Source organism: Erpetoichthys calabaricus, chromosome 7 (assembly GCF_900747795.2).
Source record: "Erpetoichthys calabaricus chromosome 7, fErpCal1.3, whole genome shotgun sequence".
Taxonomy (NCBI): Eukaryota; Metazoa; Chordata; class Cladistia; order Polypteriformes; family Polypteridae; genus Erpetoichthys; species Erpetoichthys calabaricus.
The window spans coordinates 49,801,264-49,827,852 of NC_041400.2; the positions used below are offsets into that span (position 1 = coordinate 49,801,264).

The window sequence follows — 26,589 nt, forward strand, 5'->3', positions numbered from 1 at the left end:
GTATGGGAGGGAGAATGCAATTCAGGCTTCCTTTCTATTGCACTGTAACATCTGTGAATTTCTTTGAAAATTCCTTCTAGTCTGGAATGTACTGTAAGTGACAACAGACATGAATAGTTTTCAGTTGACTTTGGTCAACGTTCGTGTTTCTGTTAAAGTGCTCTAAAAACACATCTTCATTCTTTTCTTGCTAGTGCACCTTGTATGCCACCCTGACACTGTAAACTCACACCTACGCATCACAAATAGAACTTTTTCATCGAGCCGAGCGAGCTGATAATCTCTCACTTCACATAACGTTGGACTTGCCACCATGTCACGGTGCACACCTCGTACCAGTAACTTTGAGAGTCACACCTTTGCTTAGAAACAGCTCACAATCTTTAACTGCAGGCAAGAATAATAAAAGCAGCCTCATGTTGGTGGATTTTATAGCTACACTAGACAAGTAGTTCAAAATTTAAACATAAATAATGCCTTTCAACCCCTAAATGTGTTGTTGGGCTAACAAAATGTTATTGCTTGTATAGCTCTTGTCTGACTTTCACTGCGTTAAACTTTGGCTGCTCAAAAAGAAACAATTTTCCCAAATTGGCTGGCTTAAATTCGTAACAGTCTGATTTCCTTGCATGCCATTGTTTCCATTTGTTCCTCCAGCTACACTGCCTTTGATTCTTTCCTGGCTTTTTATCCATTTTCACTATTTTTCTTATGCCCTAATGGTCACATCTCCCTCCTTGCCTAGATGAGACTCCCTCCTTGTTTTTGTAGTAGGCAGACCACCATACCTTATCAAATCCTTTTCTTCCATACTCAGGCTGTGTCATTTTTCTTTGGCAGCTATTGAACATTAAGGCAGACTAATTGCATCTCCTCTATAAAAGATGGTGGTGTGCAGTAACTTGTATCCAAGCGAATACAAATGGCCATGTCACATTACTTGACTTTTCCACAGATTTTCAGTTGTAGCCTTCATTTATGTAATCTTAGAGAGTCTGAGACAGTTGGCAGTGTGACTTAATGATGTGACGTAATCCAACTAGATTGTGACTCGTTCAGAAAAAACAGGTTTAATTTTGTCTTTAGTCGTAGGGACAGGCTCTGTGAGCATGACGGCTGACAATCAATGAATGCTCATCCAGAAGTACAATGAATACAGTGCAGCCATGAGGAATAAGGAAGGACCGCATTTTGGACCTCATAATCAGAAGAGAAGCTCTTCTGTCTGATGTCTCGTGTTTTACATATCAAGACAGAATGGGAAAAAAGGGCAGAGATTGCATCTGAACTCTGTAGCTGTTCCCCATTTGTGCAGTGCCAGCTCTGTCAGGCAGCTAGATTATTGACTGTCACAAACAGAGGCGAGCATGACTCTGCTGGAAGGTCAACATTCAATCAGTAAATGTGACATGGGTAGGATTTTCAGTCATTTAAATTGACACGGAGATCAGCCACTGCAGTCACCAAGTGTGATGTGCTACATGGGTAAAAGCTGTGCAACGTGACGTTGGCTTTAGGCAGGACAAAGACAGGACCTCTGACGGGTTTAAGACTTTCCCTTTGTTTATTTTAACTCAGACTTTTTTGTTTGTGATTAGAATTTTAACAGTCAGTCTGCACTGAACTCTGACAGTACTTTTGGGTCTCCCTTAAACAACAACAACTTTCCATTTCCTCTTTTAGCTTACGGATTAGCCATTTTTCTCCTTGGCATCAACAAAACTGCAAATTGGCAAGCTAATCACATCAAGGTTTGGGATACCTGTATCAACTAGCTGCGGTTGTCTCAAATGTTCATTTGACTCTCTGTAATACATTACCTCACATTAGAAAAAATAACTCTAAGGTCTTTACAATGTCCCCTAAGCCGATGGAATCTGGTGGGCTATTGTTTGTGTTCAAGGCAGAAGGCAAGGCTTTCTTCAAATTTAAAAAGCTACCCAATTGTCTTTTTAGACATTAATCTTTGGCACTTTAAAATTGAAGTGACTTTTATATTAGGTAATTTGATTTTCTCAGATAATTCTACACATTTTAAGGTGTTTATACTATTGACAACCCTCGATTTCAAGATGATGTTAAACATAAAGGTTCACAATGACATTGTATGTGTGAAAATTAAATATGAACATGGCTCTGAAATTATTGGAGTTCAAAGAAATAGATTTTACATTCATAACAGCAAATAAGTCTGTAAGTAATAGGGAGCATAAAGATATGAGAAATTTGGTAAATGAGAGGACTTCTTTGTCTATCAGGCTTATTTAGTTAATGGCTAAATTGTCTGGATATCTACTCCAGACACTTTTGAGCTAAGTGACTGAATAGTTTGTTCTGGGTTTTTCTGCACATTCTGTCCTGCACTGGTAACATCCCTTCACGAGAGGCAGACCGAATCAACAAACTAATTAAGAAAAGATAGTAGTGAGGGAGAAACTGAGTGCCATTATGAACAATGCTGCATATTCTTTCTCTGACACACTAACACTGAGGACTTTCAGCCAACAATTTATTTAGCAGAAGTGTGTTAGGAAATGCTAATGAGGCTCCTTCATACCAATGGCAATGAATATTTATAATGTCTCTTTGTGACTGCTCTCTTATCTCTTGCCAAATCGGTGTGGTAAAGTGAGGTCCGTGGCTTCGTGTCTTCAGGAGGGGGTGTAGTAGGGTGGCGAGAGTGGTTCATGGGAGTGGACGGCCCTGCACTTAGTGCACAGATACAGAATCAGCCGCACCCCTAATTGATGTCGGGAGCTACTGATTGCCGCAGCTGTGCCACGTCCCCATTTAAAAATGGAAGTGCAAGTGCAAGAGAGGGAGAATCGAGTAAGAAAAAAGCAAGAAGAGAGGGAGCCTTATACTGTAGCTATGAGATGGCAGCAACCCGGACCTGTGGAAGGTCAGCTGCATCTGCCAGTAGGGCAACTCCTTGGCTGCAAGGCCCGTATGGGATAAGCAGGGGAACTGCCAGTGAGAAAGAATGCACCAGGCTTTTTAGAAAGGGCAGTTTCTTGCCTGAATTTTAAAGTCGTTTTAATGGACTTATTTATTCTGCTTTTATCCTCCACATGAACACTTTTGTATGGATTATTTATTGTTAACTTTTTGAAGAACTGCACTTTGGGACACTTGTTTTGTTTTGACTTTTTTTTTTTTTTTTAATAAAAGCACTTGCACTTTTCACCATCCCCATGCTTGGTGTGTTTGTCCTCATCTGCTCAGCTCATCCTGGTCATGACTATTGACAGGTGTTGAGTTCAAGCAACTCCCATAATAGAAGAGGGAGCAAGGAGCTGACCCACACCATCACAATCAAAAATTTTTCTTCTGGTTTTGAGTGTGGATGTTGCTGTTGCTGTTATTTGTTCTAATATTTCTCGAGTTTCTGTAAAAAGTGCTAACTAACTAACTAACTAACAGTGAGGTGCCTGGAGTTATATAGGGTAAATAATGTATGGTCATTTGGAGCACTTGCATTTCATGTGTGTTCCGTGTCTACAATGATCTTTGTAAATGTAGGATGACAGAAAATACGAGGCAAGAAATGTTGAACACATAAGTAGAACAGAAACTTTTTTCATGTTCTGCTAACAATTGGCAAAATGCTGACGTGAAGTGTATAATGTGTGATGACTGAAGTCCAAATATCAAATAAACACTTTCACAAAAGACACAAATATAACAAAACAAGTGATTAAATTCTTGAAAAAAAACGTACTTGTTTTGTTATATCTGTGTCTTCACGTCAGCACTTTCATTACGTCATTAATCATATTCTTGACGATGGCACAATACAAATTTAACACTTAGCTCATTGAACAAAAATTGTAAATTTATGAATATTCATGTACATTTCAGCTTTTGGTGTTTATCTTTGAAAACAGTCTTTTGTCTGTTGTACTGTATGACAGCATGTTGATAGATCTTCATTTTTTGTGATTGTTTTAGAAAATTTTATTATCACTCATGTTGGTAGTCAAATTTATTGTGAAATGTAATTTCTTACCCTCACTACCTCACTCAAGGTTCCTCCTATGCAGCCCCAAATCCCCCCCAACTCCATCTGTACTCACTTTCACCATCTCCATGAGATGATTTGATCCAAACCAGGATCCTTTCCAAGATCACCAGCAGCCACATACCCAGCCAGTGGATTTAAGCTGAGAAATAAGTTGAGAACGTTTGTTCTTTAAGTTCTTGATTGTCTCTCGCCGTCTCTCTTTCAGCCTCTTTCACATACTCATTTATTGACACACAGCTTCTCAGGATGGCTGTACCCTTTCTTCCAGCAGCTCTCTCCCAGATCTGTGGAGCCCCACCACATGCCCAAAATGCCATTGTTAGCATCCCACTAGAACTCATTTTCACAGAAAGATCAAACAGCCTGTATGTCGTAGTAGCCCAGAGCAGTTGCCGTCCCTGGTAGAAGGCATCACAAGAAGTGACTAGTATGGTGCTCGGTTTGGGAGAGCTATATGGAAACTGATAAAATAGCTTTCTGAATCCTTGCTTGTAGGCCCACCCAAGAAGTAAGTCTCAAAACTTCATCTCCTTCTGTTCGGTTTTCTCATTTTTTTTTGTCATTAGCATTTTGTTTCCAATCATGGATGGCACTTGTATACCAATGTCCAGTAACTTCAGGGCTATACAGAAATTAAATTACTTTGGTAATCACCAATTCAGTTCTATAAAAAATAGATGCAAATTCGTTGAGGTAGTTTGAATCCCCTTCCAAATATAAAGAAATTAATTTATCCTAATTAAAACACTTGATTTGAATCTTGGCACACACTGCATGTGTGCTTGTGGTTAGGTGTAACTACAGTAGGAATTTTTTGTGTAAGTCAAATTCCATATATTTAAAAATGTGTTAGAGCTAGGAAACATATTGAGATATTCGAACGTGTAGTTGATATTTTAAAAAAAAGAAACATTTTTCCCTGGCATTGAGGACCGTGTAAAACTCAAGTCAAGATGGCTGTTCAACGTTCAGTGCCCAGAAACTGAAAACAGACTTGAAGCCTTCTAAAGTGTGCATTTGTCATGCATTTTTATTTCATTCTGGGGACTCTACCCACTGGCTACATTCTGTCTTGTTACCATGTGCACATTCACTTCATGTTTAATGTCTCTTTATTTTTAAAGGTCTTGTTCTAATGCTCTTTCCACATAATGTTACTTTACAGAGGACTGAAGCTTCCTTTAATATCTCTGCCCAGGTAGCGATGCTTTCATGGCCTGTACTCCTCTGCATTGATCCTTTTCACATCATTTCTTCTAAGGGCCTGTTGCTTTGGTAACATCGCCAAGCCATTGTACCTTCCATTCTTCCCTGCTGTTACTAGAAGCTCATGAGATCCAATTATTGTGCAGTAATGTTCTCGCTTATTTTCTAATGAAGTCATTATACCCATGCACTGTTTAGTAATTTGTACAATTATTTAAAGAAAGCTGCACTGAAAATCTATGGATATTTTACATCCCTTTAATACCATTAAATCAATCTTTGCTGTATCCTTCAGGTACTGACAGTAAGTAAAGTTGTGCTACATCTCTTTTAACCCTCATGGTTATAAATCCGGCTGCCCCTTCCTTATTTGTTCATAAGCTGACCCTCAGAACAATGGCAGGATGTTCTGGCTACTCTATAAATAGGAAAGGAGCCCATTTTGCCTGCTATTTTTGCCAGTGAGTTGCATCAGCGAAGGATTTTTGGCTTGAATCCTCAGTAACTTGCCTAATTTAAAGTAATGTGGTGGCAGACTAGTTGGAACAGGCGAGTAATGGAGACTGAACTCAAAATCAGCGGCCCCAGAAATGGTCTTCAGTAAAAGAGGTTCACAAGAAATTAAAGGCACAGAAACAAAGTCAATTCTGGTAAACCTGGGCCTTGATTTTAGTCTGCAGCTCCTGGTAGGGTAAACACCACAATATCATCTCTGATAGAAAAATACGGGCAGCCAGAATCCTTATCCTTAACAGACGGCACTGGCAGTATGGTTTGTATCAAACCGAGTGTAATGTACCCCTGTGCAATGAACAGGAAATGGTGGATGGTCAAAAGTAGAATGGGCAAACCACACCATCACAAACTTGGAGGGACTGGCCAAACATGTGCTTCTACAAGAAAGTAAAGTCATTTGCCACGTGTAATCACTTCAAATTTGATTTAACTTTGGCAGTCTTACAAAACTGGCCACAGACATTGCCATCATTTCCCAAGTAGACTCAATTTTGTTCGACATCCCACACAGCGCTGAACCATGAAGCTGAAATTGGAAGAATATGTCACATGTTGTACTTTGATACATCGAATGTGTTATGGAGTGGGGCATTCTGTCAGAGTACAGCCAGGATTTCACCTTTGGCTCAGATGCATTTTTCTTTGTTGATTTTAAATATTATTTTGTAAATATTGTTATAAATTATGTTCTTGTTACAAATTATTAATTAACGAACATTTTATTTAAATATTGTTTTATATTTATTTAGGGTCAGTGTGTTCAACAATGCCACTTGAGGCAAGGCTCATGTTTATTGCCCCTGCCCATGTACTGTATCCTATATGGACCTTACTAATCATGAGTCAATACGCTTAATCAATATACCTTACATACCGAGATAAAGGGTGCATAATACTCCCACAATAGGCAAAATAATAAACAAAGAATATTATTTTTGGAAAAAATGTGAAAGATATGGAAAGGATTAGCCTAAAATCAATAAAACACAAAAAGTAAGCATTAACAACAATACAGGTGTGTTAATTCTTCACTGCTTCTATTTGACCCTAGTATATATTTTTATTGAGTTTTGCGATAGCAAGAATTAATGTGAGATGAAACTCAGTGGTGTCACAAGGCGCCTGCCCTGTCCAACTAAACATGCGTGTTGCAAGACATTTAACAGACTTGTACCTATGACTGACACCTTAGTAACATTCCAAAAATTCACAAAATTTAGCAAAATGCCAATCAATAATAAACGATAGGATATATGAAAATCAGGAAAATGCACGGCAAAATCAGTTACTTACATTCAATTTTGGAATGCACGTGCACCCTTTTGATCCTCAGGCATTGGCAGTACGTCAAAGTGGTGAGAATTGCAATTCCTTTAAAATGAAAACATCTCTTACAGTTTTAAAAGACAGTAAATTAGCCACTTAATATGTATTAAAGTTGTACGGTTCATAGTTAACTCTCATTTTTTGCATTATTATTTCGTAATGTTTGAAAACACAAAAACTCACAAATGAAAAAGCTGCCCTGATTAAACTGCCACCTGAGGCGTTGCCTCACCCTACACACCAGTGCTGATGCTAATATCGGTTCTTTAAGTTATGTACTTTTTTTCACTTGATAATCAGCCTCACAGGTCGAGGCCACCTGACTTTGGAGCTGAGGGACCACCTAGTGGACTTTTTTTTTGGGCTGTACATGGCCACTAGTTACTAACACCTTGTTGTTTCAGTCTCTCTTGGTTTTGGATTGTGGATTATTGTAAGCGCCTCTTTTTGATCTTCAGTTTTTTTTATTTGTGTTTGCATTTTGTTTCTGGAGTTAACGTTTATTATTTTTGAGTTGCTTGATTTTGATTTTCTGTTTTTTTTGATTTTTTGCACTTTGATTATTTTTTGACTATACAGTATTGTAAGTCTTCTTCTTCCTCCTCCTCTTTTGGCTGCTCCCGTTAGGGTCGCCACAGTGGGTCATCTGTTTCCATATCTGCCTGTCCCATGTCTCACCCACCACCTGCATAAAACCTTTAAATATCAAAGATCATTGTTTTGGTTATTGTGGGTCAGGGGTTTCACAGTTCTCCTCCCCTTCTACAGTGTTATTTTGTTGGGCTGTTCCAAATTGGCTGCTGCAGGCCATGAACCTTGCTTCTTGGGTTTAGGACCAGGCTAATTCTTGCTTTAGGCAGGTCTGCATTCCAGTGATCTTGACTTTCATTATTCCACAGTTTCTGTCTTTTCCATGTTATTAAATCAGAGGAGGGCATAACTCTAAAAGACAAGGAAAGTATAATAGCACATTACACCTTAATGGTAATCCTGTTGTTTTAATATGAAAGGGATTCAGAGACTCTTTTCAAACTTTTAGTGTTTTCCATTTTTTCAGGAAACAATAGAAAAAAAAAAAATTTATATATATATATATATATATATATATATATATACACACACACACAACAGAACAGGTTTAAATTTTTATAGCCTGTCATAAGACAGGGATGAAACAGGGAGTACTAGAATTCTGCTATTTTTTAAAATATACAATGTCTGATATAATATTAGTATTAAAGTGCATTTCATTATTTAGTCATCATTGGTGCAATCTGAATAATTTAAAGCAGAGTTTTGATTTTCTTCACTCGAAATTTCATAGGAAGGGGCTCCACACAGAGATCAAGGAGATCAAAACATGCATATTTCAACAAAACACGGAAGGGAGGAATAAACAAAGGGAGCATACAAAGTACATTATAAAACTGGGAACCCCATAAACTCTGCTGTGTCTCCAGATCTGCTTTCATTGGTGCTTGAAGGAATGGCCAAACTGTCCATTTCAGCATAGCACTTCCATAGGCTCTGGCAGCTTTAAGCCCAGTCTGGGGTCACTTTCAGTTTATCCACACTTTATAAAGTTTTTAGATTTGTCCTGTGTGGGTGTTTCTAACATTTCTAACTGGCCAGGTCTCTTATCTAGTTATCTTCCAGTATGGTTTGAAGGGCCACACATTTCCACACTAATGTGATACCCCATGCTGCCACCTATCAAGCTGGACGATAACAACTGGTCTGTCCTTCTGTCAGTCCTCCCCTACAATGCCTTTATTACATGCTGACCTTTCTCAGACAGGACTTGTTTCAAGTATTTCACTCCCCTTAACCACACTGTGCAACTCCATGCCGGACTTCTCTTTCAACTTGCCAGTCTTTCCTATCTCAGCATCCCTTCCCAATGGGCAAACCAGGTAGTACATTTTCAATATGAAACTTCACCTGCGATATATAGTACTCCATTGTATTTAAGTGTTTGTCCTTAAAACTCATTTTGGATTATTGTCAGGCAGGAATGATTGCAAATTATTTTATACCTCACACTCCCCAGTCTGAAAATCAGTCCAGTTACTAATCTCTGGCCATTCTTTAATTAAAGGAAAACTGAGACATTCACATGAGTGACATTCCAGGTTCATAAACTGTGCAAGGTGGCTTGTAAAGTTGGTTCCTCGTTTTCATTCAAACAAAATGTTGCTCATAGATTTACAAATTCAGATCCAGCTTTTGTTTTTCAGTCAGTACCTACTTTGTTCCTCTAGAGCAGTCCATTGCTTACTTCATTCCCTTTCTTCTAACACCTGCAACTAAAGGAATCTACCAGTAGTTTGGTGTTCTCAAAAACGTGAGGCAGGTTTTCATAATTTGTGAGATAACTGAAGTGTATTTTACATCATTGACTTAATTTTGCCATAAGAATTTAAATACAAGGCAACCATTTCATCAAGAACAGAGAGCTGATAAAGCTCTTTGGCAAGAATGAAAGGAATAGAATGAAATCGTCTGAAAGAATTGAAAGGATAGTCAATACTTTGAGTGTATTCAGAACTGAAGAAAAAGGAATTAGTGGTGTAACTTTTTAAAAATGTCATTTTATTAGGCGTGTTTGCATATAATGCAAAAGCACCTATTGTCACTGCATGTATCAGTCAATGGACTGACTTCATTAAAATTTGTTCTGCTTATTCTTCAAGGAAATTTGGCTGGAAAAATTCTTTTTGCATTGAGATATGTCAAGCATTGGTGGCTTTTCAGAATCATCTATCTCAGTGATGGCTCTGAGGCTAGGGATCTGTGCTGGTAATCGGAAGGTTTCCAGTTTGAATCCTGTAAACTCCAGAAGTGACTCTAGTCCATTGACAAAGAATTATTATTATTATTATTATTGGGCCCTTGAGCAAAGCCCTTAACCTGCAGCTGCTTCGTCCTGGCCAGGTCCTCCAGCTTGCAACTCCAACTTGGGGGTTGCTGGCAGGATTGGCACTCCAGCCACCGTAACATTTTTATGCAATCGTTTTGTTCACCCCACTGAATTAAAGCTGAAAGTCTGCACTTCAACTGCATGTGAGTTGTTTCATTTAAAATTCATTGTGGTAATGTACAGAACCAAAATCGGAAAAAAGTTGTCTCTGTCCAAATATTTATGGACCTAACTGTATGTCATAAACAAAACTGAGATATCTCTATCCATGATGCAATAAATAGACCAAAACTGAAACTGCTTCAATGTTTAGAACAGCTAACTAAGTCATTGAATGCACCTGGAAACTCACCCTTTGATCCCCTTGGATGGTGAATTCTTGACATCTTCATCGAGAAGCACACAGTACCCTCAGTCATACAATTTATTTTAATATGTGAGATGAACAAATACAGTAGTTGTTTGTTTTCAGCTCACAGGGTCCCTTGCACAGGTGAGAGGTCAGAAAACAGTGAAGACATCAGCTAACGGGTAATTCTTGTAGATTTTAAACAAAATCCCCATATAAAAACTGGCCATTACAGTTCTGGGGTGATTCCAAATGATGAGTGGAAATTGGCTGCACACAATCCTAAAAAGAAAGATAACAGTGAAGTGAGAGTTTTCCCCACTGGTCAATTATGCCAGCAATGATGGAATGAATGATAAGATTTCAAATAGAAACATACAAACATTATTAAAGTTTTATATTTGATGAAAAAAATCAATTTGACTTTCTCACAGTTTAAATACACATATAAATAAATAAATAAGTAGAGGCTTAGGAAGAGACAATATAGTCAGAGAAAATCAGTAAAGAAGTGTTTTTACTGAAGGCGCTTAGTGGTTTAGTATTAACAATGCATGCCTGTCTGGAGTTCTATAATTTAAACGCAATTTCAGCAGGAGTCTTCAGTGCAAGTTTGCTGGTCAAAAGTTAACATTGTTATTGCCTTACAGGCTGAAATGAGAGGCGAAAAAATCACCATTTTGACAGAACAGAGACCTGCCATGCTAACCTCGCTTTCTCCCAGGAATCTGCTTGGCCAGCTTCCATACGAGAACAAGAACATTTGTCTCAGTAATAGGATCTGAGGATGTTTGCCAGTCCATGTTAAGGTCTAACGTTAGAAGAATTGCATTCTTATAACAGTGGTGTACCATTGAGCAAACACTGTGCTGCATTTGATATTTTAAGGCAAAAAGTCTTACTCTTTCAATATTATTTTTAATTTACTAGAATTTTTTTTTTTGCAGTTTAATAGCAAGAAGGTATGACTGCTGAAGCCTCATATCTGGGCAATGGCAAACGGCGAGGATATACAAAAAATAGATATTTTAGTCAAATGAGCTGCTTTTTAAACACATAAGCGATACATTGAACACCACAGTAGATATATTCTGAATACAATGAATGTGTTACAGGGGATAAGTACAGTATAATATTAATGGGTGTATGTTATTTAGAAAAGATGAATAAAATCCAAAAGGTGGGGATGACCTTTTAGACCAAAGAGAATTTAAATACTTGTCCACTGGAAATTGGTGATTAGCCATCTCAAAGAGTTTGTTTGGATTAAATTAAAAGCTTAGCAGAATAAAGAGAACACTGAGAGCCTGTTATATGACCCCAAAAGAGATAACAGTGTCAATGTATAACTTTTAACAATATCAAAAAAGCAAGTTTTTATTTAAATTACTCAAGTATTAACTGAGAAAATCCTACAAAAAGTGGAGCACCGCAGCAGGGATCCATAAATGTAATCAGTGACATTTTTAAAAAGCAATGAGAAGATAAGTCTCTGTAGATTTATAATCCAGTAATAATGAGGATAGACTTCAGAGGTAGAGGCAATTGAACCATTAGGATGGAGCAATCACAATCTTATAGGTGTTACAGTGTGTGTGCAAAAATTTAAAGTTGAATTGTGGTGAAACAAACTTCAATGAGTTGCAGCAAAGTCAAAAATGGAAAAGTGGTACAAACGTTTAAGTATGGAGCTGTTCAAAGAGCAACGGGTCAGCATTAAAAGCTTACAACATACAGCACAGGACAACAGAACATAACAGACCATTGACATACCTGCACAATCTGAGGGTCTCGTGGGGCTGGAGCCTATCCTGGCGGCACAGGGCAGAAGGCAGGAAACAGCGCTGAAGAGCATCACTTCATGACAGGGCACACTCAGGCATACAGTACACTCACGCCAATCTGGAGTTGTCAATCCACTTAACACATGTCATTAGGAATGTAGGAGGAAGGCACACACACACACACACACACACACACGGGGAGAACATTGAAACTGCACCCACGGAGTCTGGGCACAGGGTTCAAGCCCATCAGATGGCACCAGCGTGCCACTCCTGAATAGGAAACAAGCACATCTCAACATTTAGTTTCCAATCACTGTGGAAGAGTACAGAGATAAGAAAAAAATAAAAATAAAAAACAAAGCAAAAGTAAAGACCTGCATAACACGTACAAGACAAGTACTGTGACTCCAGCATTAGGCTTATGAGGACGTGAGAGCAGTGCTGTCAGGAATGCCGAGAGGCAGTGAAGAATACTTCAGAAAAAAGTAAAATTAGACTGAAAGAGGTTCATTTAATATTTTATTAGTAAAAGAACAGTCATGGAGGAGGGGAAAGATGTTAGGAATTGTAAGGGAGAAATAAAATGTGCAGAAAAGGAAATAGAATATTTTCTCAGTTCATATTTTTCCGAAGTTTCCTCGTGTGAATAATTTGATAACCTCCCACTAAATATAAAAACAGCAAAGGAATTGATCAGAATGCTATCACCAAAGCCTTAAACCAAAACTCAAATCTTCCTTAAAAGAATGTTGTAAAAAGGCCTAACGCTAGTTAAAAACTATTAATCCTTGCTGCAATTTGAAGTAAAAAAAAAATCAGTAGTGAAAATCGTGCTTGGTTGTCAAGTACAGTGCTCTGCCATCTTGAGTAGGGTCTGCCCGGTGACATTACACTTTGTGACGACACCCGATCATGTGACTGGCAAGGGTCTTGTCACGATAACATGTATAAGATGTTAAAAACCAATAAATAGCCATCTAAAGGTTACTTTTTGAATGATTTTTCTAGTTTTGACACATCGTTTATGATTTTTATAAGTTATTTATTTTTTTATGATAGTTACAATGACGTCTTTGCACCACTAACTTTGAACATTTTCATTTTATTACAGTCATTGCATTTTTCTGCACATCAGCCTGGGAACATCCATTGTCAGTCCCGTATCTGGCTTTATGAACGTAACATAGTTAGTTTTGGGATTTAAACATTGAAAAGATAAGCCTGAATTTAGCAATTTCATTTTTGTTCCATGTGATTTTGGTTTCCTGACTTCCTCATTTGCTTTTTGACTTAACTTTTTCACTATCGCTTTTCTCAGTGACGATTGGTACTTCAGACATCTTTTTTGTGTTTTGATTTTTTGCCTGCCTCTGCCTTTTGCTGATTGCATTTGTTTGGTGGAGGTTTTTTGATTCCAATAAAACGGTAAGTTCTAGGTTTTGAATTTGTACAGCTCTCTTCAACCGAGTAAAGGTTTAGAGCGTTAAACAAGCTTTAAGTTTAAGCTTCAGTGTCTCAGTTGCCCACTGCAGTCCCTAATAACAGAATAAAATGTCCAAAAAGGAAGCAAGGAGTGTCAAAAGTGGTGAACACCGGGATGTATCACAGCAGAACTGGGAAACATTAAATACTAAAATGGTTCTTAGGTTAAAAAGTAAAAAAGGCAAAAATCTAATAAATCACCAGGACTTGACAACATTTTTTCTCGAGTGCTTAAGGAAGTTAGTGAATGCATATACACCGATCAGTCACTTTAAAACCACCTGCCTAATATTGTCTAGGTCCTCCTCAGGCTGCCAAAACAGCTCTGACCTGGACTCTGGCATGAACTCCACAAGACCTTCTGTGCTATCTAGCAGCTGATCTTTTAAATGCTGTAAGTGGCAATGTGGGACCTCCATGGATCACACGTGTTTTTCCAGTACATTCCACACATGCTCATTCAGACTGAGATTTGAACGCCAAGTCAAAACCTCGAAATGTTTGTCATGTTCCCCAAATCATTCCTGAACAATTTGTTGCACTGTGGCAGGGTGCATTATCCCGCTGAAAGGGGCCACTGCCATCAGGAAATACTGTTGCCAATGAAGGGATATATGTGGTCTGCAACAGTCTTTAGGTAGGTGGTGCATGTCAAAGTATCATCCACATAAATGCCCGGACCCAAGCTTTCTCAGGAGATCATTGCCCAGAGCATCATACTGCCTCTGCCAGCTTGCCTTCCTCCAATGGTGCATTTGGCTACCATCACTCCTTCAGATAAATGACGCACACGTACCCGGCCATTCACGTCATCTGAAAGGAAATGTGATTTGTCAAACCAGGCCACCTTGTTTCATTACTCCACAGTCCTGTTCTGACACTCATGTGCCCATTGTAGGCACTTTCTGTGGTGGGCAGGGGTCAGCATGGGCATTCTGATCAATGTTCGGCTACATAGCTCTCTATGCAGCAAGCTGCAATGCATCGTGTGTTCTGACACGTGTTCTGCCCAGCATTAAGTTGAAAAAAAAACAAACTTTTGACAAAATAGGTGTGGTGTGTGGTATTTACTGCCAACAGAGGGAGAACTTTCCATTGCTGTCTCATTGAAAAACATTGCATTTCCAGTTTGCCACAAACTACACAGCTCTAACATGTGAATGCAGCATAAATGTTTATATAAAAGTACCTGAAGTACCTGGTGTTGTCGGTATAAATAAGTGTGGAATAAATTGTATTTTAGAAATTCAACATGGCTAAACACAACCCACGGTTAGACAAAAAGACAAACTCTTAATTCAGTGAGACAATAAAACGGTTATCCAGATAGGTTGAGAAAAAAAACGCTATGCATATCTGTGGTCCTTAAGATCACGCAGTGACCGGAAGAAAACATTGTGCTTGCCGACGATGATGTTCTCCATTAGCCATAGCAGGCTCCTGCTGCCTGATGGGAGTTGTAGTCCCTGCTTCTGCAACAGTTTTAGGTTTCCCCCTACCATTATAACCCCTCTTCCTGATATGACGTATACCCTACATTTTAAGTTGGACCAACGAGGCACATGAAAAGTTTGGTGAAATTGGTTCAGCCATTTTTCCATGATTACCCATCAAACAGACATTCAAATGGCTTACACTTTTATTTATGTAGATAATCACTAACTTCTGCATCTAATCCCAGCAGTATATTTATTTTGACTTTTATATCGGCAGTAACACATCACTCTCAGTGACCTAAATATTACTAGTAGTATATTCAGTTACTGTATATTAGTTATAGTTTGTGCCTGTAATCTTTGAATTGCAGAACAAATGGCCTGAATAAGCTTGCTCAAATGTTCAGTAAGCCTTTGATCAGTTCTGCTGATATAAACTGACAGACACATTAGTTCGCCACGACTACTTAGCTGATATTATGCTTTTTAGAACTTAAGTAGAAGGGATGCAACAGTTGCTGTTGCAAGGGGAAGTTCTCCATATCAGCGTTGCCTCCAGAGTGCAAAAAGAAGTGTGGATACGAAACCAAAATCGGTTAGGCAGTCAGAGACGGACATGGCAGTGGATGCAGAGAAATGGATCTGTATGATGAAGATCTTACAGAACTTATATGGTTACAACTAAGAATCGACTGAAATGTCCATATTTGTACTTTAATCATATTTTATTCTTCCAATAGATAGTTAGTTGAGATATACACTGGCATTTCCCTTTTTTAAAATCTTTGTCACATCACTTCACACTTCGGCTCATTTCTCTAATCAGCATTTGTGAGCACATTCTGAGAGTAACAATTTCAATTCCTAATTAATCAATCTTTATAGTATTGTGCCCTTCATAATCATTACCACAAAGCACTTTGCAGAACTGTTCACATATTTTCAGTAATTAGGGGAAGATGTCTTTTGCAAAAACAAATTGTCAACAAAATGTTCTTGTTTATGTTTTCCAGAAACGTGAATGTGCCAATCTACAGGATTCTTTTAATCCACAGCAAACAAAACAATTCATTGAATTTGTACTGCAATAAAAGCAGCTGCTGGCCACATCTACTACATGAGGTCTAGTAATAATGCAATGATTATTTCCAGAAATATAGTGATTACAACTATAAAAAAAAAGACCTTAAAATTTTCTAAATTGATTCCAGTTGTCTACACATTTTGGTAAAGAAAGGAAATGACACAGTTTCTTGAAAATGAATTATTAAACACCTCATCTCTCCAACGGTAGTTTTGATAGACTGTTTTCTGCATCGCGTTTGTTGCTGCAGTAGAAGCAGCTTGCATCTTCCCCAGAGGAGCGTCTCCTTCAAACAGAAACTATTCAGTGGTTCATGAGACATATGGATGTGATTTAGACAGAGTCGAACCCTGATCCAGGATTGTTTTGTCTGAGCTTTTTTTTGTCACATGTTTGTATAGAACAGAAAAGGAGTTGAAATTTGTGTTTTTTTATGTCTGATTCAGAACAGATGGGCCAGGGAAAAAAAAACAACTCCTTGTAATAGATTTGTAATGAAAGATAACCTCAGGACATTTACATTTACCCCATTAATCATAAAATGTGTCACAAAGGGCATTTCTTTTTTTTTTCTTTTAACTTCTCACATTATTTGATATTGATTTAACATAAGAAAAAAAAGGGCAGCATAATAGAAAACCGGGGCAGGCAAATAGACAGGAGAAAGAGGAACTGTTTCTGAAGCCATGTCTGCCTTTAACACACTTGAACTGTGGCTGCAATAAATAGATGCGGCTAACTTCTCACCATTCCAAGAGTTTATTAAGGTTTTTATATTGTGTTTCATTTTCAGTTTCATTCAGGAACAGCAAATCATTTTTTGCAGTTCTTCTATTATCTTGTCAAGATTCCTTAACATGCATACATCCACATGAAAAGCTTTGGGAAAATTGCGTGTTTATGGACCTTCAGGGTATACCACACACGCACACCTAATTTCCGCATATATGGGTATCCAGCATATGTGGAGGGCTATGACATATTTATCACTAATTTAGATTTTTCTCTTTTTTTTTTTAGATCATCTTGAGCTAAAATGTGCTCCAGTTTTTGTTACTGAACTGCCCACTACATTATCTTATATGAATATTTTTTCACATGCATTACATTCAGTGCTATATAAAATAGAGTTTAAATGTTAAAAAAGAAAAGTACCCTAACAATTATTTTTACATTCTACAGTGGGGGAAATAAGGATTTGATCCCCTGCTGAATTTGTACGTTTGCTCACTTACAAAGAATTGAACAGTCTCTAATTTTTATGGTAGTTTCATTTTAATGGAGAGAGACAGAATATCAACCAAAAATTCAGAAAAAAAAAACACAATACATATAATTTATAAATTGATTTACCTCTCATTGAGTGAAATAAGTATTTGATCCTCTACAGCCCAGCCAGAATTCTGGCTCCCACAGACTGGCTGTGTGCCCACGTGGCATACAGATTACAATCAATCAATTACAGATACTCCTGAATCTCAACTTGTTATGTGTATAAAGCACACCTGTCTACAGAATCAATTTCTTCCATTCTAAACTCTCCACCAGGGATAAGATTGTAGACCTGCACAAGGCTGGAGGTGGCTACAAGACCATCAGCAAGAGGCTAGGTGAGAAGGTGACAACTGTTGGTGCTATTATTCGTAAATAGAAGAAATATAAAATGACCATCAATCGTCCTCGGTCTAGAGCTCCAAATCAGATCTTGCCTCATGGGGTGAGGATGATCATAAGAAAGGTGAGGGATCAGCCCAAAACTACGCGGGAGGAGCTTGTTAATGATCTGAAGGCAGTTGGAACCACAGTCACCAAGAACACCATTGGTAACACACTACACCATAATGGATTGAAATCTTGCAGCACCCACAAGGTCCCCCTGCTCAAGAAGGCACACATACAGGCCCATCTTAAGTTTACCAGTGAACATCCGGGCCTGTACAGCACCCCATGAGGCAAGATCTTGCATGGGGCCCCAGACGGAGAGCGATTGATGGTCATTTTATATTTCTTCCATTTCCGAATAATCGCACCAACAGTTGTCACCTTCTTGCCAAGCTTCTTGCTGATGGTCTTGTAGCCCATTCCAGCCTCGTGCAGGTCTACAGTATTGTCGCTGACGTCCTTTGGTGTTGCTCATGGTGGTGAAGAGGTTGGAATAGAAGAAATTGATTCTGTGGACAGGTGTGCTTTATGCACATAACGAGTTGAGAACAGGAGTATCTGTAATTGATTGATTGTAATCTGTGTGCCACGTGGGCACACAGCCAATCGGTGGGAGCGAGAATTCTGGCTGGGTTGTAGGGGATCAAATATTTATTTCTCTCAGTGATATGAAAATCAATTTATAACTTTTATGTTTTTTCTGGATTTTTGGTTGATATTCTGTCTCTTTCCATTAAAATGAAACTACCATAAAATTAGAGACTGTTCATTTCTTTGTAAGTGAGCAAACTTACAAATTTGGTAGGGGATGAAATACTTACTTCCCCCACTGTATACGCAAGGCCACACAGTGAGGTGCTGTTCTAGATTTAAAATGTGATATAAAGTTCATTGAGGTGTATCCATTTGTTATATTAATTAATGAGGAGAAGAAGGTCAGCTATGAAGCAATGAGAAACATCCCAAATAGATTAATACCTATTAATAAATATAGAAACGGGAAAACAAAAAAATTACAGCAATAATCCTAACTGCTTTCCTAAAATCTTTCAGTTCAGGACATTTCAGTTTGGCCTTCTTAAAATTCAGAAGAGGGGACAGTGAGCTCCCATTATTAGTAAAATACATTTTTAAAGGCCTTGCTTGGGTGATATAAAGCTGCACATTTTCTCCTATTAAGCTGGTCCCTTTAGTGAGTTATTATAAGGAGAATGTTAAGCAGTGCCTTCCTGTGTTTGGGCCTCTTTTAAACTCTTGGTCACAGCTGGCCAGTAAAGTTGATGATTTTGTGCCAAACTTAAAGCGTACGAGTAAATGTACTGTTAGCTTCAATGAATCCCACTGAGCGTGATAAGAAGTAGCGATTTGTTTTTGATCAATATCAGAATATGACAATAGTTAGTTATGCTAGTAATTACAGAGCCTTGATTAAAATACATGCAATATTTCTGAATCACATGGTGGGCATAGTAGGTGGGTTATCATGATGAATGGCTAGTTGAAAACAAAGGTAAAAATTGGTGAAGTGAATAAAATAATCACGGAGTGTTGAGAATTGGGATGCCTCGCTAGAAATGTATGTGGCTTCAGGTAAATGTTTTCCCGTCATTTGTTATGAATATTTTTAAAGCTCTTGGAATATAACCATTGTGAAGAAAGCACAAAGAACAAGTATAAAAGGTTTGGGGAGTCTACCCCATATACTGTGGAAAATAGCAAAAAAACAAGTAATAATACAAGACTGAGTCATAACAACAAGACTGACTAGGAGAGGGAAGGCTGTGGGTTTTATAGGTGGAGGACAGGAAGGGGTGGGATCTCATGTGGAAGTGAAGTCTACATGAGGGCGTGTTGTAGTAGCGGAAGTAGGCGGAGTCTTGATTAGGCTTTCCTTTTGGTGTTCTGTTTAAGAGGGAGAAAAGGCATTAGTACCGTTCATCAACCCCTGGCTCTGCAACTTACTCCCAGTTAAGCCCTTAGACTGCTTCCCATGCACACGTGACACCATGTATGTGCGTAGTAGAACTAATTAAGAAAAATCTAAATAGTTTTGTTGTCTAGTTTTATATGTGCCACTCCACCATTGTGCAACTCCTGCATTTTGTAAGTAATGAGTGCATCTCCTGGTCTGGCTTTATACACACTACTTTATACAAGTTGTCTACAGTCTACATTGCTGGCTGGAACTAAAAAGTAGGTGGATCCAGTCTGCTTTGGATACTCGCGACTTGAACACTGAATCAGAGAAGGCAACTCGGGAAGAGTACATGAATTAAAAAATAAAATTATAGGAACAAGTGAATTACAGTGAAGGAGAGGAAAATAGGAGCAATGAGGTTGAGACAACACAACAACCCAAAGAAATGAGGGTGTAATAGGGACTGTGTTCAGGATTGAGACAGTCAGAATGTAATAAGCTTCAAATGCTAACGGGGGCATCATAATCTGTAATATGCAGATCTAGAACTTTGGAAGCAAGTATTTTAAAAAGTTTGGTGGATGAGAAAGCAAAATCTAGCTATCAGCCCACGAAAAAGAAAGTTTCAGGGGCACTGGTGACAAACGTAGGCTGAGCAGTGAGCTCAACAGGACTGGTTTGAATGGTTATAACTTGATTGTAGAGGAAAAGAGGGGGCTCAGACATTTAAACAAACAGAAGGCACTAAGCGAGCATATAAGCAAAAATGGTCCGTGGGGCTTATAAAGCAATCAAGTTTTCAAAAATGAAAATGAAGATGAAGCGTTAATGTAAAGAGCTGGGCATGGCAATAGAATGGCAGTTTGGTTTCATACCTGAAAAGACAATAATAAGCACAGCCTTTGTGTTAAACAAAATGCAAAAAAAGCAAAACCAAAAAGTCAGGTATGAGTGGAAATAAGTCACATTATGTATTTGTCTGTCTGGGGGTGTTTGACAGGGCAGTACAAAGAAATGAAAGGTCAGCATCGGCAGTGAAGCAATGCCATCAGGACAGATAGAATATTGGCGTCACAGCAGTGCTGTATGTTGGCTCTTGGCTGTCTTACGTTACATGTTGCTATTGTACACATTATACATAAAATCGCTTCTGCTGTAATACTTTAAAAAGTTTTTTTTTTTTTTTTTTTAAATATTACAAGACTTTTTGTAACCCTTAATGCACTTTAGTCAACATTAACAGGAGATGTCTGCATTGTTGCGCATTATTGTGCGATTAGTTTGAAATATCCCATTTGCCTTTGGATATTAAAAAGTATGTGACAATTGGGTCATAGTCATGGATCATCACTGGGGACGAAATACGGATTTATCATTTTGAACCACAGACCAAAACAGTGTCGATGGAATGGAATCCTAAATGAAGAAGTGGACATGACTGCATGATTCACATTGGTACAAGCTCTTTATCTTCACCGTTCATGGCTATTGAAGCTGACTGACATTTTGCACGACAACATTGCAAACAGGATTATTAAAGACCCAAGCTCACCGGCATTGTTGCTTTTCTAACTCCTTCCATCTGGTAAATGCTTCAAGGCCATTGAATCTACTGGTGTATGTGCCAAGGGCAATTTCTATTCACACATCATAACCTGAATTTAATAATCATAATAACAAATATCATTGTTAAAAAACTGTTTATGCTTTTTTGTGCGTCTTTCTTGGGATTATTCTAAGGAGACATACAAGAAAGAATTTCACCATACTGAGTGGACATGATAATAAGCTTGTACCTGACAATGCAGACTTTAGCAAATACAGTGCATCCAATTATCCTTTCAATCCTTTCTATAATAAATTTCTACCAATTGTAGATTTAAGGCGAAAGACATCCATTTTTGTATGTTGGAGCCAAATGAGCTAATCAGGTTCACAAGTGTCACACATGTGCAAAGTGTATAAATGTGCAAGCCGAGAATGATGTATATGTATGTAAAACAGAACAGACTGAGATCAGGGCCCTGACTGAGCCTGTTATGATGTGCAATATACAGTACCTCCTTTGAAATTATAGCATACCAGTCTATTACTCAAGTGAAATCGCCCCTTAATTAAATGCAGATATCTACGCATTCTGCACCCAAACTTACTATATAACTACTTCAGATTTCAAAGATATTTGGATAAGCAGAGGCAAAAAAATACATAGCCCTTGGAACTAAACTTAAGCGAAGCTTGCTCAGGTGTGGTTAGACTGAGCCAGCGTACTCAAATCATAAATGAATAGCTTCAGGTTGACCACCATAGCATACGGCTAAAGAAGTGAAGTCCACAAGCCTATTACTTATTTTATTGGTAATTTTTTAAGAGATGTTTATGAAATGTAAAGTGTGGTGATATACAATACCTTAAGACCCTAGAATTGCTGTCATAATGATATTGTAGGAAGACATTGAAATTTACCTGACAAGGTGTCCTAAAAACAACGCTACACTGTTTTCAGCAGCGGAAGCTGTCGGTTTCTTACCCTTAGATGGCAGACTTTGATTGTTGCCCAAGGCGTATTCAAATATGTGTGAATGTGACCAGCTTGTCTTTTGTTGGTTTCTATAACAATAAGCTATATTTTAATGTAAATGAATCTTTATCTTTAGTGCCAGTCAATGTAGTAAGAAATTGTTGAAATTTATTTAAGCAACATCCTCGTCTCCTAGTTCTGTGCCACCCAAACAATCTTCAGTGAGAGTCAGATTCTCATGCTTCTTGTTACTGTCCTCAGCTAAAAAAAAAAATACTTTTCCATATTTTCCAACTCTGCTGAGTTGTTATTTCTTCTGACACTATTTTTAAAACATCAAGTGCAGATGAATGCTGTAGACCCACCACAGAGACACAGAATAGCTGCAAAATCCTCCTCATCTTGCAACATTTGACTTATGTCATGATGAATACATTTAAAAACAGTCAAAATAGAAATTGCTGCCAAATGTGAGAAAGCTGCACACTTCTCAGAAGCGAATGCTGTTTTATAAAGCGTGTTGAGAGCGAGCAGTGACAATCTATGACTATAATGGACCGTGAAACGTCCCCACTTTAAGTGACATATTTACAGTAAACAGACAACAGGAAAGGATTAGCAGGTGTGGTGCCTCTGCTTATAGCAATCACATAACTCAATATCCCTGTGATTATTAATAAAGTACCACACAGTCGTGAGCAGTTACTGCTGGCACAATGGCTTAAGCATTTGGTTTGTTATTTTATTTCATATTTATCCTTCCATTAGCAGGAACTTTTTTTGTCTAATTCAGGGACTGCCTGTTTATGTAAACTGAGAATCTCTATGTGTTTCACAAATTGAACAAATGAATACACAATTGCCTTGCAGTGATTACGGAGTACTTTAAAAATTATTATTTAGCAGGCAGTTTAATCTAAAGCAGGAACCAACTCTAGGTGGGAAGCCTGTCATTCGCAGTTTATTTCATATACAGCCATAAATAACTAATGAATCTCTTTCTCTACTTTTCTCTTCCTTTAGGATTCAGAGAGAAAAGGATTCATGAATAAACTTTTTGCCATACAGGAGGTCTGCATCAGCGTACAGAATGCCTTGGATGAGGTTGCCTCTTATGCCGAAAGGATAAAAAAGTCAGTGACACCATTTCTCTCCCAGTAACAGTCTCTGCATGTGTTTTGTGTAGGCTGCAGGGGTAGACAAACCGATCTCATTTCTAAGAGCAAATTGTAATATTCCAGATAATAAATAACCACCCCATATTGCGAGTCCCTTTACTGCTAGGGAGCAGTGAACTTTTAAATTCACAATCCATCTTCCTAAGCTCTTCCTCCACATTTGCTGACATGCTAGCTCAGTTTTTATTTGCTCCAGTATAATAAAGTGGGATTTAGATTCCTTTCAGCAAGGCAGAACTGAAGGGGGGATTTGTCAAAAGTGTTCCTAGTCCCTTTGAAAGTGTATTTACTGTAAGAAAAAAAGGAATTCAAAAAATATGATGGAACTTTGATATACCTCATGGGTACGAGTGGGGTCTATTCATTTTAAGAAACCTGTTGAAGTTAGTATACTTCAATAACAGAGTCACTGATTGTGCAAGCAGTGGTGGCAGCAGTAGTACAAGATATCACGTGTGTATGGACAGGGAAATTCTTCCTTGCATGTCAGAGCAACCTGCAACACCTATCTATATTTTTATTGAAAGATCTTATGAGGCAATTTAAGTGGAAATGTAATGAACACCCCTTATCTTATTTAACACAAAATAAGGGCTGGAGGAGTAAAGGCAGAAGAAACACCAAATACATGCCCTCCAAATACTCTCCTCTGTACTAATGGCCAGTGAGCCCTTGCCAGCGCTCTACCTTCCTGACATCAAGATTCAAATGAAACTGCTGGAATTTCTTAATTTCCAGGTCACTCTTCATAAGTATTTCCAGATTACCTGCTGCCCATTTGAAGCTCTAGGGGGTTCCCCGATATTCATTTATGTTCCCTATGCTACTGAGGAATACTGGATTAGGGTTTGTTCCACATTCTGTATTCTCCCCAGTAACCTTGTAGGTTTGGCAAATACTCTACTCTAATGGTTAATATTAATAACAAGCAGTGATCAGCAACACAATTTTCCCAAAATTGAATTTGTAGCCAAAACAAAAAAAATAGTTGCGCTGTTAACAAATATATTTTCATCTTATCTGCCAAATTTTTGTATCCATATGCAAAAATATGGAATAATTTATTCTGGTGCACAGCATACCTGCAAGCACTTCAGAGGAGTTTTGCCCCTGCTAAAATATATTCCACTGGGTACGTGACCACCAGTGAGCCTCTGGAAGAATTCTGGCTTGGAGATGGGAAAGATCAGAGCAGCGCTGGAGCTTGGCCAAGCAAGGAGACAGTGATCTTGGCTGCAGAATAATCCTTAGAGAGCAATACACATCTAAAAACTTCTTTTTAGTGAGTTGTGTGTCTCAAGATTTATTTTTAAAGTATTGTTTCACTCATCACTTATAACAGCATTGGCATTGTACCTGACTCAGGTCTGACCTCACAGGATATAAATGGTGACGCTATCTGTAATACTGCTTCTTACTAATATCTGCCTACTAGGTACTTTAAAGAAAGCTTTATCAAAGACCATCTATCCATCCATCTTCAACTTCCTCATCCAAGTCAGGACCGCCATAATAAGCCAGTGCCTGCTGGCTGTGTTAGATACTAAGTGAAAGCAACCCTAGGTCACCTGTACATTACATGCTAGAAAACACAATGATGTCCATAATCATACATCTGAATTTTTTAAGACCAACTCTATGAAGATCATTCTTATTTTCTAATGTAGTCCTTAGAAAGCTCTGTTCAGCCGGGATTAGTTTTATATCAGGAGATGGGGTAATTATGACCAGAGTACCTCTGTAATTTTAATCCTCTCTGAATGTCAGTAACTATTTATGGACTGTATGTTCACATTTCAGTGAAAACTATGGAGCCTTTTGCCTTCTATAAAATGTCCATAAAAAATAACCCCAGGTTAAACTATTCTCATGTGAAGTGACATGTCAATAAAATTCCATCATTTGAGCGATTCGGAGGGGACTAACATTACAAAGGTGTTCTGGTAGTAACTACTTTACCCAGTGCCTGAAGTGGGGAAAAAAGAACTGCCCCTAAACCTTGTTGTGCACATGCTGAGTAATAGGGTGATGTTGATGATATCCCCTTGGAGGTTATAAGGTGTGCTGATATAATCAATTTGCATGGAAAAGCAGGTGGGGTTCCCAATGGAGGTGCGAACAGACACATTGTTGTTATAAATAGGGATTGCTAATGTGCTTTAAATTGATGGTATGCACCAGTACACATACATTATCTACAGGTTGAATGGAAATGCCAGTATGGTGCCCGTGTGTACCAGGCCACTTCAATCACTGACATTAATCCACCTCCTGATGTGAAACTAATCCTGTCTGAATAGCTCTTAAGAGTAAAAATCAGGCCTTTCCTTTGTTTAGCAAAGACTGTATTGTTTATTATGAAAACCAACATCTTAATATTATTTTTTTAACATTAGGAAACTTTTGTGAAGCCTTTAGTACTTCAACAGCCTTTTTTATTACTTTGATCGAATACCAGGCCAGTGAGAAAAACAAAAATAAATATGTGTAGTGATATGCATCAAATGCATCTGAAAAAAAGACACACAAATTAACATTTAACACATTGACCAAATGATTTCAGAAGTGGGGGCTGCAATTAAAATGGAAAGTAGGGAGCATTTCCTCACACTAAAGAAAATGTCTAATCATAATGATAAATAGAACTTTATTTATCACCAGGGGGACATTTGGTTTTCACAGAAACTCAAATAAATAAACAAAGATAGAAGGATATACATAAACTATACATCAGAATCACCAAAAAGGAAGAAAACTAAAGAAAGAAAACTTCTGCCTTGGCAGTCACAGTCACAGGGAGGCATTATGCAGACATTGGTATAAAGGAGCCCCAGTAGTGACACACTTGTGCGGAATAATGCAGTCACATACGTAAGAACTAAGTGGAATCTTTTATTTAAGTGGCACTTTACCATGGGCAAAGTTGGAGAAAGGCCTGACCAAAATAGACAGAGCATAGAGTTAGGAGCTTGAGATAAAGAGCTAGTTGGGGATATTGGTGGGGCATGAGGGAATTGCAGAAAAACAAGAATGGGTCTGTGCCAAAAAGTAAGACTGAGCTGCAAACTAAACTAGAATGTTAATTAAAAATCTGAAGACAAAAGTCTTTACAGAAATTAAATTTCCCTGTCTTAACTATAATAAACCTTAGCATAGATGTGTCATTGTTTTAAGCCGATC

At 38.1% G+C, this 26,589-nt stretch overlaps 1 protein-coding gene across 7 annotated transcripts in view; it reads left to right on the top strand.

The window, feature by feature from the left end:
- The window catches only part of mctp1a (multiple C2 domains, transmembrane 1a), an 890,372-nt gene that overhangs the window by 820,602 nt on the left and 43,181 nt on the right, over nt 1-26,589 (top strand). For all 7 annotated transcript variants that reach the window (XM_051929433.1, XM_051929436.1, XM_051929434.1 and 4 more), the window contains one exon: nt 23,255-23,364. In XM_051929433.1, the coding sequence (XP_051785393.1) occupies nt 23,255-23,364 (110 nt within the window). The remainder of the gene's footprint in view (nt 1-23,254; nt 23,365-26,589) is intronic.